Source organism: Trichomycterus rosablanca, chromosome 7 (assembly GCF_030014385.1).
Source record: "Trichomycterus rosablanca isolate fTriRos1 chromosome 7, fTriRos1.hap1, whole genome shotgun sequence".
Lineage (NCBI taxonomy): Eukaryota > Metazoa > Chordata > Actinopteri > Siluriformes > Trichomycteridae > Trichomycterus > Trichomycterus rosablanca.
In genome coordinates, this window is record NC_085994.1 from 28,760,975 (window position 1) to 28,778,768 (window position 17,794).

Genomic DNA, 17,794 nt, shown 5'->3' on the forward strand with positions numbered 1-17,794 from the left:
TATTGTCAATCAGAAAGTAATCAATGCTGGTAAAAGTATGGTGGACTTGGGGAAAAAAAAGAGTATTCCCTTTTGGAAGGATTCAAAAAACGCCATACATCTGAAACGGCAAGATCTTGCATAAAGGAGTGAATTACTTTTGCTGATTTTGAAACTGCTCGAGTATCTAAAGAAGAGCGATCTAAGTGAGGGTCAAGCCAACAATTGAAATCCCCTCCCATTAGCAAATAGTGTGCAGACAAATCAGGAAGTGTTGAAAGAAAACGTTTAAAAAAGGCATCATCATCCCAGTTAGGAGCATACACATTAGCCAAGACCACCCGAGTGTTATACATCTCGCCAGTGACTATAATGAATCTACCCTTGGGATCAGATATTACCTTTGGCTGCAAAAAGGAGACCGACTTATGCAACAGGATAGCTACTCCTCTCGCTCTACCCAGAAAAGGAGAATGAAAGATCTGACCAACCCATCCCCTCTTCAATTTTAGATGGTCCGCCGCTTTAAGATGGGTTTCCTGTAGAAAGATGACATGAGCTCCCAGATGACGAAGATAATTCAACACCCTGTCACGTTTTGCTTGATTATTAAGCCCCCTACAGTTAAAGCTAATAAATTTAATGTCACCCCCTGTGGTTGGTGCTATGAAGCTAGGTTGAGTCATGACTAGATCTTATGGACCTTGAATGCCCTCTGCATGGATAGCTGACCAAAGGGAAAAGGTAAAGAGAAAAGAAGAGAAGGAAAAAAAAAAAAACAAACAAACAAAAAAAAACCCACCACATTATATACCCCCCCCTCCCACCTCTCAATTACACAATGAACCATAACGCCTCTACGTTGCTTAACCAAACAACTAGCTCTACCAACTCGGCGTTCCAATGAAACGTGACATATGTATTTAATAAACAATGCACCTAAAAATACCTGCACACAGAAAAGGGACCAAAGTTGTAAAATGATATAAAACATACGTCAATAATCAGTCCGAATAAACAACGTGAACTTGCGACGGTGATCAGACCGTCTGCTGAAAAAAAAGGGACCAATCTGGTCTTTGATAGCAGCGCCACTCAAACACAGCCGCCTACACGACCCTAAAGCATTGTCCAAAAAGAAGAAAAACTACTTATTTAGGTTCTGTTCCACAAAGTCCAGTGCCAATGTCGGGTCCTCGAATGTACAAATTTGTCCATCAGGCAAAGTGATGCGTAAGGTTGCGGGGAACATAAGTCCAAATTTAACGTTCGCGCAAGAATGAAGCACCTTTTTCACTTTACCAAAAGCTGCCCGTTTCTTAGCCACTGCCGGGGAAAAGTCCGGGAAAATGGAAATCCTCTTACCCATATAGGAGAGCGGAGATTTTTCAGCAGCTTTGCGCAGGATTTGGTTCCGAACTTGGAACTGGTTAACTCGAATAACAAGTGGCCGTGGACGTTCTCCATCTTTAGGTTTAGCGCTAAGAGTGCGGTGAGCCCGGTCCAACACAGGCACCTCGTCAAACTCAAATAGATTTTGAAGGAACTGGGCCATGAATTCGGTAGGGCGAGGACCCTCTGTGCCCTCGGGCAAGCCAACCAGACGGACATTATTCCACCTCGAGCATCCTTCTAAGTCATCGCATTTCTTAGAGAGGGAATCGACCAGTGTAGTTAGACGAGGCTGAAGTTAGTTACTTATTCGCGGCTTCCAAATCGTTTGGTTACTTATTCGCAGCTTCTTATTTAGTGGCTGAAGTTGGTTCCTTATTCATAAAGGGAGCGTTCGCCATGGATATTTGCTGCACACTTTATATTTTACCGACATAAATCAACTAAATGAAGACGTGAACATAATTTTTTTGGCTGATTCTCATCGTGATATTGTCAATGTAAAAATGTGATTGAAATATAATTCAAATATTTACTTTATAAAATATTTTTTCAATTCATTCTTTCAGGCTGCATTTCCACTGTAAGGAAAACCTACTTTTATTCAGAAGCATACTGGTGGCATAATTCATGTCGGGCCAGACAAATAACAAATCCATCATACAGAACTGGTCCCTCTCTGTAAGAAAAAGTTGATTTTAGACTGGCCCAAGTTCATTCTATACCTAAAATCTAACTGCCAACATGGCACACTCAGCAATGGTGCACATGAAAATTGATTCAAAGGGGCAATTTCAGAAGCATACTGGTGGCATAATTCAAGTCGGGCCAGGCAAATAACAAATTCATTATACAGAACTGGTCCCTCTTTGTAAGAAAAAGTTGATTTTAGACTGGCCCAAGTTCATTTTATACCTAAAATCTATAGCCAACATGGCACACTCAGCAATGGTGCACATGAAAATTGATTCAAAGGGGCAATTTCAGAAGCATACTGGTGGCATAATTCAAGTCAGGCCAGACAAATAACAAATCCATTATACAGAACTGGTCCCTCTCTGTAAGAAAAAGTTGATTTTAGACTGGCCCAAGTTCATTTTATACCTAAAATCTATAGCCAACATGGCACACTCAGCAATGGTGCACATGAAAATTGATTCAAAGGGGCAATTTCAGAAGCATACTGGTGGCATAATTCAAGTCGGGCCAGACAAATAACAAATCCATTATACAGAACTTGTCCCTCTTTGTAAGAAAAAGTTGATTTTAGACTGGCCCAAGTTCATTTTATACCTAAAATCTATAGCCAACATGGCACACTCAGCAATGGTGCACATGAAAATTGATTCAAAGGGGCAATTTCAGAAGCTTACTGGTGGCATAATTCAAGTCGGGCCAGGCAAATAACAAATCCATTATACAGAACTGGTCCCTCTCTGTAAGAAAAAGTTGATTTTAGACTGGCCCAAGTTCATTTTATACCTAAAATCTAACTGCCAACATGGCACACTCAGCAATGGTGCACATGAAAATTGATTCAAAGAGGCAATTTCAGAAGCATACTGGTGGCATAATTCAAGTCGGGCCAGACAAATAACAAATTCATTATATAGAACTGGTCCCCCTCTGTAAGAAAAAGTTGATTTTAGACTGGCCCAAGTTCATTTTATACCTAAAATCTAACTGCCAACATGGCACACTTAGCAATGGTGCACATGAAAATTTATTCAAAGGGGCAATTTCAGAAGCATACTGGTGGCATAATTCAAGTCGGGCCAGACAAATAACAAATCCATCATACAGAACTGGTCCCTCTCTGTAAGAAAAAGTTGATTTTAGCCTGGCCCAGGATCATCTTCTAACTAAAATCGAACTGGCAACATGGCACACTCAGTAATGGTGCACATGTAAATTTATTCAAAGAGAAAACAAATTAGACAACCAAGTTAACCCAAAAGAAGAATTCTCTCCCTGTAAGCTATTTTTAAATTTTATTACTTGAGAGAACATGGCAATCATATTAAGAAGTTGCAATCTTTGCCACTGTCTCCTGGGGGCCCTTCACTATACAGCCTACTTGTTCATGTGACGAACGCAAGTCGCATATGCGTTAAACAGCTTTTAATGAGCAGAACCACGAACAAACATGGACTAGTGAACACTGACTAGCAGTAATTTAAAAATAGGCACAAATGTAGACCACAACAATAACCAGTACAAACAAACACAAACGGAAACCACCACAGTAAGTAGCAAAAGAAAAAACAGGATAGAGGAGTAGGCCTATTTGGACACACAGGTAAAGTGAAGAGCGCTAACAACGGGGCGTGGCAACGAGGGCAACAGAGTGTAACCACACAGCACACGGTGACATACTGGCAGAAGAAAGCAAAAATATAAAGTCTTGTGCACTTTTAGACATTTCAAACAGTGTTGCCAGTAAGTTACTGTAGTTCAAATTTATAGTACCATAACTGTATTTTACTTTTTCAGTAACTTGATCTTACTGTAATTGCATTTACAGTAACATCACAGTAAAAACTTAGGTTAACTGTACAGTACTGTAATTATTTGTTAAATTCTTATTATTTAATTCAAATTTTAGAAACAGTAAATTATACTTATTTTAATTATATCTTACACAATACTACTATTTAATCCACACAGACACAATTGTTGCAAGATATCAAATTGTTCATTTAAAGCACTGCAAATGCTTCAAGCACTTCAACAAAAACGCGCAAAAATACAGAATTTCCTTAAAAATATTCTTACTTTAATCCATGCAACTTTCAAAATGCATTTAAAACACATTTAAAATAACACAATGTACATTACTTAACATGTACAAAATTCATGTTAATTCATACATTTCAGATAATGTCAGCACAAATTTGTATTTTAAACAGTACTGTAGAATTTATAGAACAGAATATACTGATTGTTCATTGTTGTATAAAAATTTGTAAACAGGTATGTTTCACAACATCTACTGCATGTTGTTTGATTTGGACATTGTTCAGACACTATTTTTTTAGTAAGTAAAATTACTAGCATAGTATTACTATTAAATGATTGTACTGATTTTCAGTGAATGAAACTTGTTTATGTTTTATGTATTATGTATAGCGATGTTCTTATATGTTAATTTGAAGCATGTCTATGGTTTAAGTTTAAGTCTATTAAGTCTCTTACATTAGTTCAGAACTGTTCAAGTCAGGTCACAAAGGTCACAGGTTGTCATGACAACTATGGTTGGTAACACCCCTTTGAGTGAGATGAAGGAGATCTCACCTCCTTTCAAAGTGTGTTTTAATCTTTTTTAACTAAATATACAGTATATAAAAATATATAATTTATTTTCATTTTCATTCTTTTTTTTTTTACTTTCATTCACGACTTACAGTAACTTAATATATATATATATATATATATATATATATATATATATATATACAGTGTATCACAAAAGTGAGTACACCCCTCACATTTCTGCAAATATTTTATTATATCTATTCATGGGACAGCACTATAGAAATAAAACTTGGATATAACTTAGAGTAGTCAGTGTACAGCTTGTATAGCAGTGTAGATTTACTGTCTTCTGAAAATAACTCAACACACAGCCATTAATGTCTTAATGGCTGGCAACATAAGTGAGTACACCCCACAGTGAACATGTCCAAATTGTGCCCAAAGTGTCAATATTTTGTGTGACCACCATTATTATCCAGCACTGCCTTAACCCTCCTGGGCATGGAATTCACCAGAGCTGCACAGGTTGCTACTGGAATCCTCTTCCACTCCTCCATGATGACATCACGGAGCTGGTGGATGTTAGACACCTTGAACTCCTCCACCTTCCACTTGAGGATGCGCCACAGGTGCTCAATTGGGTTTAGTCCATCACCTTTACCTTCAGCTTCCTCAGCAAGGCAGTTGTCATCTTGGAGGTTGTGTTTGGGGTCGTTATCCTGTTGGAAAACTGCCATGAGGCCCAGTTTTCGAAGGGAGGGGATCATGCTCTGTTTCAGAATGTCACAGTACATGTTGGAATTCATGTTTCCCTCAATGAACTGCAGCTCCCCAGTGCCAGCAACACTCATGCAGCCCAAGACCATGATGCTACCACCACCATGCTTGACTGTAGACAAGATACAGTTGTCTTGGTACTTCTCACCAGGGTGCCGCCACACATGCTGGACACCATCTGAGCCAAACAAGTTTATCTTGGTCTCGTCAGACCACAGGGCATTCCAGTAATCCATGTTCTTGGACTGCTTGTCTTCAGCAAACTGTTTGCGGGCTTTCTTGTGCGTCAGCTTCCTTCTGGAATGACGACCATGCAGACCGAGTTGATGCAGTGTGCGGCGTATGGTCTGAGCACTGACAGGCTGACCTCCCACGTCTTCAACCTCTGCAGCAATGCTGGCAGCACTCATGTGTCTATTTTTTAAAGCCAACCTCTGGATATGACGCCGAACACGTGGACTCAACTTCTTTGGTCGACCCTGGCGAAGCCTGTTCCGAGTGGAACCTGTCCTGGAAAACCGCTGTATGACCTTGGCCACCATGCTGTAGCTCAGTTTCAGGGTGTTAGCAATCTTCTTATAGCCCAGGCCATCTTTGTGGAGAGCAACAATTCTATTTCTCACATCCTCAGAGAGTTCTTTGCCATGAGGTGCCATGTTAAATATCCAGTGGCCAGTATGAGAGAATTGTACCCAAAACACCAAATTTAACAGCCCTGCTCCCCATTTACACCTGGGACCTTGACACATGACACCAGGGAGGGACAACGACACATTTGGGCACAATTTGGACATGTTCACTGTGGGGTGTACTCACTTATGTTGCCAGCTATTTAGACATTAATGGCTGTGTGTTGAGTTATTTTCAGAAGACAGTAAATCTACACTGCTAAACAAGCTGTACACTGACTACTCTAAGTTATATTCAAGTTTCATGTCTATAGTGTTGTCCCATGAAAAGATATAATGAAATATTTGCAGAAATGTGAGGGGTGTACTCACTTTTGTGATACACTGTATATATATATATATATATATATATATATATATATATATATATATATATATATATTAAAACAAATCTCAAATCGGGAGATGTTACCCTAATGTTTGGTTCAGTCCATGTGTATAGGGTCATCAACAGATGAACTCTTTTAGGACTCTTCCACATGCTGGCCTGAAGCATCACATCTTTAATTTCTTCTATTTATATTTATAATAATAAACCTGTAATAACCGTGTCCAAAACATAAACCAGTCGAACCATACGTACCATGGATCGAAAAGAGAAAAAAAGGGGAGTTATGCCTCTTTGTACAGTATTGACAGTTAATACTTTTATTTACTGTTTTATTTACCAACAGTGTATATTTTAGAATTAGAATTTTAAAAATGATTGCTGATGAACAGTTAAAGTATACTGTTGTCTTGCTGTACCCTAAATATTCTTATTCAGTAGTAACTTAGGAAGTGAACTTGAGTGAAGAGCAAAGATGGTTAGACGTTTCTTGGATGGTGAAACTTTCATGCAACTACTTGCATGTAGCATAATTTCTGTGCAACTTGACATTGCGCTTTACAGTCTTAAATTAAAGTGCAATTTAATTTAAGGTACATTTCAAGCAACCAGAATTACTGGAAAGTTGAACTGTGTAAAGCCTGCTTTAGAAGAAATATTGGTAGTCATTTGCTAGTTCTATTGTTGTATAGGGGAAGAAAACGATCAAAAAGAATAGCCATAACTACCAGACAATTTCCCAATGCTAGGTAAGAACATGTTGAGGTACAGCGGTCTGTCTAAAACAAGATGATTAAAGAGGATACATAAACAATGTATTAAATATTTCACATTTGTTTCAACCTACAAAGAGAATTAAAAAAAATATTCCTCTGCACAAGATATCTGATTTGGAGGTATGAAATTAGTTGTCCTTCCTGAGAGAAGAGGACTAGATCTGGCTAGATGCTGAAATAGGCTTTGAAAATACCAATGGAAATTGAGTTTGAGGAATACATTTTTGATGAATGGAATCACAATTGGCAGGTCAGTGTAAAACAAGATTTTTGTACAGGGAAAAACCTGATCGTGACGGACTTATTGTTTGTCTGTCTATGCATGAATAATGCCTTCAGTATAGCTTTTAAACGTCTTTAAAATACAATCTTAACTTGCACTAGATGTAGCATGTTGCCAGTTAATTTGAATCAATTTTCATGTGCACCATTGCTGAGTGTGCCATGTTGGCAGTTAGATTTTAGGTATAAAATGAACTTGGGCCAGTCTAAAATCAACTTTTTCTTACAAAGAGGGACCAGTTCTGTATAATGGATTTGTTATTTGTCTGGCCTGACTTGAATTATGCCACCAGTATGCTTCTGAAATTGCCCCTTTGAATCAATTTTCATGTGCACCATTGCTGAGTGTGCCATGTTGGCTATATATTTTAGGTATAAAATGAACTTGGGCCAGTCTAAAATCAACTTTTTCTTACAGAGAGGGACCAGTTCTGTATAATGGATTTGTTATTTGCCTTGCCCGACTTGAATTTTGCCACCAGTATGCTTCTGAAATTGCCCCTTTGAATCAATTTTCATGTGCACCATTGCTGAGTGTGCCATGTTGGCAGTTAGATTTTAGGTATAGAATGAACTTGGGCCAGTCTAAAATCAACTTTTTCTTACAGAGAGGGACCAGTTCTGTATGATGGATTTGTTATTTGTCTGGCCCGACATGAATTATGCCACCAGTATGCTTCTGAATAAAAATAGGTTTTCCTTACAGTGGAAATGCAGCCTGAAAGAATGAATTGAAAAAATATTTTACAAAGTAAATATTTGAATTATATTTGAATCACATTTTTACATTGACAATATCACGATGAGAATCAGCCAAAAAAATTATGTTCACGTCTTCATTTAGTTGATTTATGTCGGTAAAATATAAAGTGTGCAGCAAATATCCATGGCGAACGCTCCCTTTATGAATAAGGAACCAACTTCAGCCGCTAAATAAGAAGCTGCGAATAAGTAACCAAACGAATCGGAAGCCGCAAATAAGTAACTAACTTCAGCCTCGTTGTAGTTAGTGTGGTAACCTGCGTTTGGAGATTGGTTAGTTTGCGATGGTTTCGGCATGCGATGCAATCTTATTTTCGAACTATGTCAGGGCTGCAGCTATCTCTCTCTTTACAGCTGTCGAGATGGTATCTTCAAATTTACTAATAATGTCCGCACGCATTTCGTCCATCATTTGCTTCAAGCTGGACAACAAAGTTTCATTAGCGTCCGGCGGCTGTTTAAGTTTAGGCTCAGGTGAAAGCCTTGGTTTAGCGCGGCCTACTTTAGCCACCTCGGATTTACCTCGGCCCGCCATTGCAATGAGTTCAAAATTAAAATAAATTAAACGGAATGAATCACTCGTAGTTCAAACGTTCACTATCGACAAAAAAATATATATTTAGTGCAAGTAAAGTATTTAAAAGTATCACATTTCGAAGGAGCTACTTTAGACACGTCTTACATGTTCCTCTCCCAACAGCGCCCCCCTTCACATTCTTTATTTGCCTTTAATTTGATAAAATATCCAGATGCAATTTTTGGCAGATGAGATTTGATTCTTTTCTAATATGTCCTGGTACAGTGCTTCACTAGTTTTTTTGATGCTGTGTAATTCTCCAGTACTGTTTACAGAGAGGCACCCTCATATTAAAATGTTCCTACCTCCATACTTTTGCTGACACATGTGCAGTCATCAGTGGTGGTGATAACACTGTGATGATAGCATAATATTATGTACAAGATTTTCAGCAGCATGAACAGGCAGTCTGGTCAGGACTGTTTGGTCATTCTAGCTCAACTAATAAAATAAAAAATTCAGAAAGGTCCCCACCTTTATCTTAGAATCTCTTGAATGTTTTCCATATGTAGAGGGGACCCATTCATCGAAAGATCCAGCGTATTTTGCAAATCTGTTGAATAGTTTCAGATTTGCAGCTTTTGCCATGACTTTACTCCAAAAATGCATGATTCATGATTCATGAAATTGTCAGGTTACTATCTCAGAAAAGAGAAGAGCTACAGGGCTGAATTTTCTGTGTATTAAGTCCCAAGTGTAGATAAGTCTATATATTTAACTCGTATGCCATTTGCTCTTAAATCTAACATTGGAGACTTTTGCAAAAATGCATTTTTTTGATGTTATATTCTAGGTCCAATAACTCATAAGCTGTAAGAAATAAGTCTGCAGCTTGTACCAGGTTGTATAGCCACTGGTAGAAAATGAATAAAAAAAGTAAAAAAAAGCCACCTTCACTTGGGTACCATTCAATGAGTGGAGCTGGAATGACCCTGATGGGAAAACATTTCACAACTCAAAAAAACCTTAATGTAAGTCTTAGCCTGCATCTCAGCATGTCTGGCAGACATCTCACTATGGATGTCAGCTCTTCACCTAAAACTAAACCCAAGCAAGATGAAGCTGGTCTATATTACTGGAGAAATGCAGCTGCCTGTCTGGTTTTCAACCAGGTACACGAGCATCAAGGCTGTACTCTGTTCTAGCACCCGTCAGAACTTCCCCTGTCTGTTCGAACATCTGAGCACTTCTGTAAGTTGTAAGGATTAGAGCATCTGCTGAAAATGTCAGTATTCCTTTTGACTCATCCCGTATTAAGGGGTTGCCACAACTGATCATTCACCCACATATTTAGTTTGGTACAGTTTTTATGGTGTGTTTGTAACGCAACCCTCCTATTTACCCAGGCTTGGGACCCACCCATATAGCTAAGACCTCAGTCATTTAGTTATACAAATACTAAATCTTATTTGACAGCAGTAGCTTAACAGGTTTTAAGCTGTCAGAGAGCCACTGTTAGCTCTTGACTAAGAGTTTTACAGTAGCGTGATTATGGAACAGTTTATAATACAAAATGAGATTTACTGTTCACTAGAAAAAGTATTTGGTTGACATTTTGTACTTGGGATTAAAAATGTTATTAAAGTTCACCTTTTCTGTTTGATCCAGACATTGATGTATGGGAGTTCAGACAGTGTGTGAAGCTGTCTCGGGAAATCTTTGCTCTGCCAGCCTTTGAGCCGTTCCGTGGTAAGGAGCTTCAGCCTGGCCCCTCTGTCAACACTGACGCTGAGATCGACGCTTTCGTGCGACAGAAAGCCGACAGCGCCTACCACCCCTCCTGCACCTGCAAGATGGGCCGAGCCTCGGACCCCATGGCTGTCGTGGACCCAGAGACTCGTGTGCATGGCCTACAGGGCATTAGAGTTGTGGATGCATCCATTATGCCCAGCATAGTCAGTGGCAACCTGAATGCCCCCACTATCATGCTTGCTGAGAAAGCTGCTGATGCAATCAAAGGGATTCCTTCACTTCGAGACCAAGGAGTCCCTGTTTACCAGCCAAAAAGTCTTGAGACACAGAGATGAGTGAGCTTGCAAAGAAAGCGGGAGGATATTGGGTAGGGTTGGGCGGTATGACGATATTACCGTATTCAAAAATGGTGACGGTATTCAAAAATGGTGACGGTATATTTTAAATGTGAAGCGGCGAATTTCTGCTTCAGGTTTACCTTGAAAAGTAAGTGAGGGAGGGGTGGGAGGGGTAGGCGGTTGGAGCTCGCTGATTGGCTGTGGGGTGCTTACTGGTGATAACACAGAGAGACGAGTGAAGAGCCACACTGGCTAGCGTTAGCTGTGAGCTAACAAGTAGAAACTGAAAAACGGCTCGTCTTTTAATTTTTCAAAATCAACATTTTTTATCAGTTCAGCCGGAAATGAACACAAGCGCGTGCATGCGCGGACATGTACTTATTTACTAAATATATCTTCAGTGTAAATCGAGCACAAGTGTTGAGAAAAAGGAGCAAACAGTAATAATAACGTTACGCCCAATCCGCTGTTCTGACTCTTGTCTGCCATAGATTTTCCTGCCTATGTAAGAACTATTTTTTCCTAAATAAAAGCGCTATATTAAGAAAAAAGAACGTCTCACCTGTCGTGTAATGTGAATTATAAAATTTATTGTCTGGCCCTTTAAGAAAGTTAAGCGTAGGGAGCGAGTGTGTAGGGAATAGATCGGATTTGTACCGTTTCTGTGCTCGTGTTTTGCACTGAGCTTGTGTGACATGTAAAGTAGCGTTCTCGTTAACCACTCAAATGTTTGGACTTTGAATTATTTTAACATTACTTTACATCACCGTCATCGCAACATGAACATTTACATTCATATTTTTTGTTACGGTATAGAACTTAATTCTGGATTACAGGCATAACTAATCGTACACGTTCATACACTTTTAAGAAATTTCTGTAACTATAAACTAAGCAGTTAACTTTTGAAATATATTGAAGTGTTTAGCCTGCTATTATTCTGTTTTGTGTGGGCAGAGAGAGATTACAATGCCAAAATGTTGTGTGTTAATGTTTGTGTTAAAGTGTAATTGATACACATGCATTTATACTTATGCGTATTTATTATAGATCAGATAAGATAAGCAATGTTTAACGTTCAGATTGTTAAATCTTTTTATAGTAAAACACTGAAATATTGTAATTACACTCAATTACAATATTGTACAATATTGTAATATTACAATATTGTAATATTGTAATATTGTAATATTATTGTAATATTGTAATACCCCCCCGCGGTAATACCGTATGATCTGTTTTTTAATTAACTGTTTTAAAAAAGGCTTTTAATTTTATTTAAATAAATTTTTATTTTATCAGCCTAACCAAATATTCAGCCTGTACATTTTAGTAGCTTATGATGTTCTGCTTGTTAGGGTTGAGCTGCAAACAAAGGCTGGGCATTAGGGATGACGTGTACTTTCTGTGCTATGTGCACACTTAAAAGTCTTAAAGTGCTTTATATATCAGTGAGTAAAAATGGAACTTGGACTTTTTATGATATACATGCTGCTCTTGATATTAGCAGAATTACTAAAATTTTCCTCTTAAAAAATTTGCCACCTAAAAAAAGATAAATACACTGATCAGCCATAACATTAAAACCACCTCCTGGTTTCTACACTCACTGTCCATTTTATCAGCTCCACTTACCATATAGAAGCACTTTGTAGTTCTACAATTACTGACTGTAGTTTATCTGTTTATCTACATACTTTTTTAGCCTGCTTTCAACCTGTTCTTCAATGGTCAGGACCACCACAGAGCAGGTGGTGGTGTGTTAGTGTGTGTTGTGCTGGTATGAGTGGATCAGACACAGCAGCGCTGCTGGAGTTTTTAAATACCATGTCCACTCACTGTCCACTCTATTGGACACTCCTACCTAGTTGGTCCACCTTGTAGATGTAAAGTCAGAGACGATCGCTCATCTATTACTGTTGTTTGAGTTGGTCATCTTCTAGACCTTCATCAGTGGTCACAGGATGCTGCCCACAGGGTGCTGTTGGCTGGATATTTTTGGTTGGTGGATTATTCTCAGTCCAGCAGTGACAGTGAGGTGTTTAAAAATTCCATCAGCGCTGCAGAGAAACAGATGGACTACAGTCAGTAATTGTAGAACTACAAAGTGCTTTTATATGGTAAATAGAGCTGATAAAATGGACAGTGAGTGTAGAAATAGGAGGTGGTTTTAATGTTATGGCTGATCGGTGTATGTTACCTGTGTTAGCTGAATTACCACATATGAGCAACATAAACAACTGAGTGACATAGGCAAAAACGTTCTGTCTATACGACTTGTTTGAAGTTTCTCTAAAACAGCCAGGGTACTCACTTTTAGAGCCATCATGAATACCCACCAACAGTGGTCCAAGGAAGGACAAGCCATGAACCTCCAACAGCTTGTGGAATGGCCAGGTTTTATTAATGCCAGAGGAATGCTTTGGGCTCTGGTACAGACCAACAGAGGAGCTACTGCAGATAACTGTAGTAATATTGTGATAATATTAGGTGAATCTGTCACAACACGAAGTTCATCAAACTCTTCTCTGTATAGTGCTGCATAGACAAAAGCAAATCAGAATGCTCATGCTAACTCCTGTCTGCCATGGAAAGCACCTGCAATATGCACTCGGCCATCAAAACTGTACATTGGGGCAATGGAAGAAAGATGACTGGTCAGACAAAACCCTGTTTTCTTCAAGATCGTGTGGATGGTCAAGCACGTGTGCATCATTTACCCGAAAAAAAGGTCGCACCACTATGCACTGTTGGAGTTTTTTTCCAATGTCTTGGCGGGTTCTTTTGACTTGGTCAGTCTAACAGGAACTATTGGCCATGCCTCAGGATGGAAGTTTTCTGGTATATATATAAATGGTGGGTAAAGCATAGTCTTCGGCTCTCCTCAGCTAGATCTGGGTCAGGGCAAGCAACAGAGGAAATCACAAATGGGCAACTACATTGGAAAAAAAGAGGAAAAGAGCACCCTACTCAACAGGATGTTACACATTTCTGAACTGATGATGTTTATGGCACCATTGATCTAAGGGTTGACATTAAACATATGACCATGTGATACCCTGCATAAATGATACATTTAAGAAGATTAAGCATTTTGTCTTTTTAAGTAGTTTGTCCTTTGTCTCATCATTCCATGATTCTAAAATTATAACTGAATTTAGTATTTTAAACAGGGCTACACAATTGTGCTTTACTTTTGCAGTACTGCTTTTTAGAATTAAATTTTAAGAAATATTAAGAACAGTGCTTTAAAATAAACTGTAAATGACTCAGTGTGTGTGAGTTTGCAACAGTTTGCAACATTGTCAATGGCATGGTCTGTTGTTGCATCATCCCTCACAGGACGCATCTCAGCTGCATTGTGCACACTCTCCTGCCAGCAAACAGAACTTTTATACATTGTGTGGTGAATAGTCATACAGTTCGTCTCTCCACTGGGTGTAGATGCCTGGTCATTCACATAATCAAGGGAAAAAAACGAAAACAGTGCTCCACTGTGCCAATGTCCAGTTCAGGTCTGATGTTCAGCTGTCCATTGTAGGTGCTTCCAAGAATGAATTAAGGAGTAAGCATGAGCACTTTAACTGGCCTGTGATTCTGCAGCCCCATATGCTTTAAGCGTTTTTTTTTAATCTTTTCTGATTGCATTTTGCACCGTCACTTTAAAGTATTTAGTTTTTAATTAGCACATTTTTAGTCATTATGCCATAGTTCAATATTCAGTACAGTTTTTATGCCTTATGGCACAAACCCCAGTTATTTTGTTTTTTTAGTGTTTAACAGCACAGACCACAGTTTTTCTTTGCATTGTTCTTGTACACTTTGTGGCCAGAAGCTGAGATTGTAGTATTTATAATCCAAAACCATGAGCAAGCATGACCTATCAATTCACCCCAGTGTGTTTTAATATGGTTAAGTTCAGGGCTCTGTTCAAACCGCTGGAATTCCACCACACCAAATTTGTCCTATAGTGTTTTTATGGCCCTCACTTTGTGCACAGGGGCGCAGGTATGCTAAACAGAAAAAGGCCTTCCACAAACTGTTGCTACAAAGTTGGAGCATAATGTTAATTTTACATAATGAATTTCATAATTCGAATGCTTAATTCCAAGCTGCTGTTCCATAATGATGTTTAAAGTAACAATAAGGATCTGTAACTTGTTACATAGTCTTGCATATTACACAACTGAAACAACTAATTTAATTATTTATGTATTGTAAAATATAGATAATGTGGGTAAAGTGAAATAAGCTGTGCAAACGGGAACATGAAAACTACTTTTCGTTTACATGTGTGATGTCTGATCTGTGTGTTTTTGGAGCTTACACAAAAGTACAACTCTTTAAAAATGTTTATTGGATTAGAAAATAATCCAGGCCAAGAACAAGAGAGAAAAGTTGATGTACAAAAACAGACTGTCCATCAGATTGTACAAAACTGACAATTTTGGGCAGGTAGCTACAGGCAGATATAGGAATATTCAAACTAGAACATGAATGGTATACATTTACTACATAAATACCGTTTTCATTTTATTTTACATTGTCACTTGCAAATCATCTTTTAACAGAATTTGACACATATTATAATAAACTTCTGTGGAATGTCAAAGATTTTGAAATTGTACTTAATGCCCTATAACCTGAAAGGACCTGAATAGAGTAAACAAACCCTTTGGCAAGTCAGTAGTTTAAAAATACACATAGACTTTAAATTCCAGTGTTGCATTAAAATTTACTTAGAGTTTTCTGTTTACATACATGCTTTCTTTACTCTGTTGGCTGTACAAGAGCTTGAGTTTTCTTAACAAATGCATATTTGATACAGCCTCTTGGTTTGTACTCTGCCAACTATGAATGTCTAATATAATACATTTAAAATAAATAGAAACTAAATCTGGCAGTGAGCTCACTGATGACAGAGCAGAGTACATCCCCAAGAAAAACTAAAGTTTAAGAGCCCTTGTGTTAGTATGAAGAGTGTAACAAAGCAGTTTCAGACATTCATTGTTAGGGTTATGTGATGCATCATTTACCATGTAATAAATGCATGGTGGAATAGTGTATTAGTACTGAAAGTACCCATTTAAAAAAGTCATTTTAAAATGTCGTTTTTTTTACATCTCGTTCATTATGTCATTTTACAAGATAATACATTTACAGGGATAATGAGCCTTTTTAAAATGAAGCCTATAAACCAACCTAGCAATGATATGTGATATGTTCTCACCAAGATGTAACAGGCTGTTTCATCAAGATTGTCTGTTGTGTGCAGTTACATGAAAGTGCAATAAGCAAGTCATACTATGGAAATTCTGTAGTCAAGGGTGAGTGTTTTAATGAAAGCTCTGTGGATCTGCTAACAGGTTACACTTAAAAAATTCATACCCTTTGAACATAAGAATTGGCAGTAGTACTAAGGTTCCCCAACATCATTATGACATCCACTATATGTCCTGTACTGCTAAAGTCAATCTCCATGACATTTATTTATTTAGTAGAACTTGTTGCTGCAACCTTTACTTATCGGAAAAGGCTTTGCTCAAAGTTTTGAGTGTGCCTTTGGGTATTTGTGCCCATTAAGTCAAAAGAGCAATCGTGATTTCAGCCCCTAATGTTGGCAGTTGCAAGCTGTGCTTTCTCATTCATCTTGTTGGTTTATCCTAAAATTAATCAATGGCTTTGGGGTTAGGGCTCTGTGTGAGCCAGTGACATCCCTTGACACCAAACTCATCTTTATGCAAAATTATGCACTTATTTATGTAGAATGAAGTGTATAGTTAAAAAAAATTTGCATATATTTTTACTCCTATTTTAACTCATAAATGTTTAAATCCTAATTTAAAACCATAATTATACCTATTTATAGCCATATAACACTTCTTTATTATATTTAACTGCCTTGCATGTTGGCCATTTTATAAGCTACAGCAACTACACAGATGCACTTTGTGACTATACAAATACTGACTGTAGCCCATCTGTTGCTGTGTGCACTTTGTTGCCCCACTCTACCTAATCCATCAATTTAAAGAGACTCTTGTTTAACATTTACGAAATCTAATAAACACTTTTATCCAAAGCAAGTTACAACTGTAACCAATTACAGTGCAAGCAACTGAAGGTTAATGCCGTTGCTCAGGGCTCCAACAATGATGACTTGCCAAGTAGTGCAGTACATTTACATTTTCAGCATTTAGCAGACACTTTTATCTACAGCAACTTACAACTATAACTGAATACTCTTCAAGCAATTGAGGGTTAAGAGCCTTGCTCAGGGGCCCAACAGTGTAACTGAGTGGTGGTGGGGTTTGAACCAGCAACCTTTTGTTTACTAGTCCAATCCCTAAACACTGAGCTACCACTGCCCTGGGACTCACTTTATATTTTAATTGAAGTACTTGTGTTTAATGCAGTTTCTGAGTATTTTGTTATTTAAAGAGCAGTCTTTGCGGGCCATTTGGAAGCAGGTGTCGAACAGACCACAGTTGGTCGAGTCTGAGGGAGGGAAGTTTGGATTATTTTTATCTTTGCTGCTGCAAAAATGTGATCTCTGTCTATTTGAGGTGCCTGCAGGAGTGGGGGATTCACATAGGGCACTTATGAGAATCCACAGCTGGTGACTGCACGTGTTGTAAGGAGCAGGTGCTACTCCGAGGCTCTCCTCGGCCAAGCGGCATAGGGATTGCAGTAAACTAGTAATGATGTGATGTTGATGTTTTTTACTAAATCTACAGGATGTAAAGAGCGTACAATCATCAGCTATTTCACCACTGTGTACTAGATGTTGCTCCATTCCTCTTAACTGACATGAAATTAGACCCTGATTGGTAGAGGTAGCAGAGGTGCATTGTGGATTTAGCAGCTGGTGTAGGTGGTAGAACTTTTTATGGCTGATCACCTGAGGAGTCAGAGTAAATCCACAGAAAAAAATTCTACAACTATTA

At 38.3% G+C, this 17,794-nt stretch overlaps 1 protein-coding gene across 1 annotated transcript in view; it reads left to right on the forward strand.

The window, feature by feature from the left end:
- chdh (choline dehydrogenase) overlaps positions 1–11,908 on the forward strand; it is a 30,610-nt gene extending 18,702 nt beyond the window's left edge. The window contains exon 8 of the mRNA XM_062998562.1: positions 10,426–11,908. Within this exon, the coding sequence (XP_062854632.1) occupies positions 10,426–10,844 (419 nt within the window). The 3' untranslated portion in view covers positions 10,845–11,908. The remainder of the gene's footprint in view (positions 1–10,425) is intronic.
- The last annotated feature ends 5,886 nt before the right edge of the window (positions 11,909–17,794 follow it).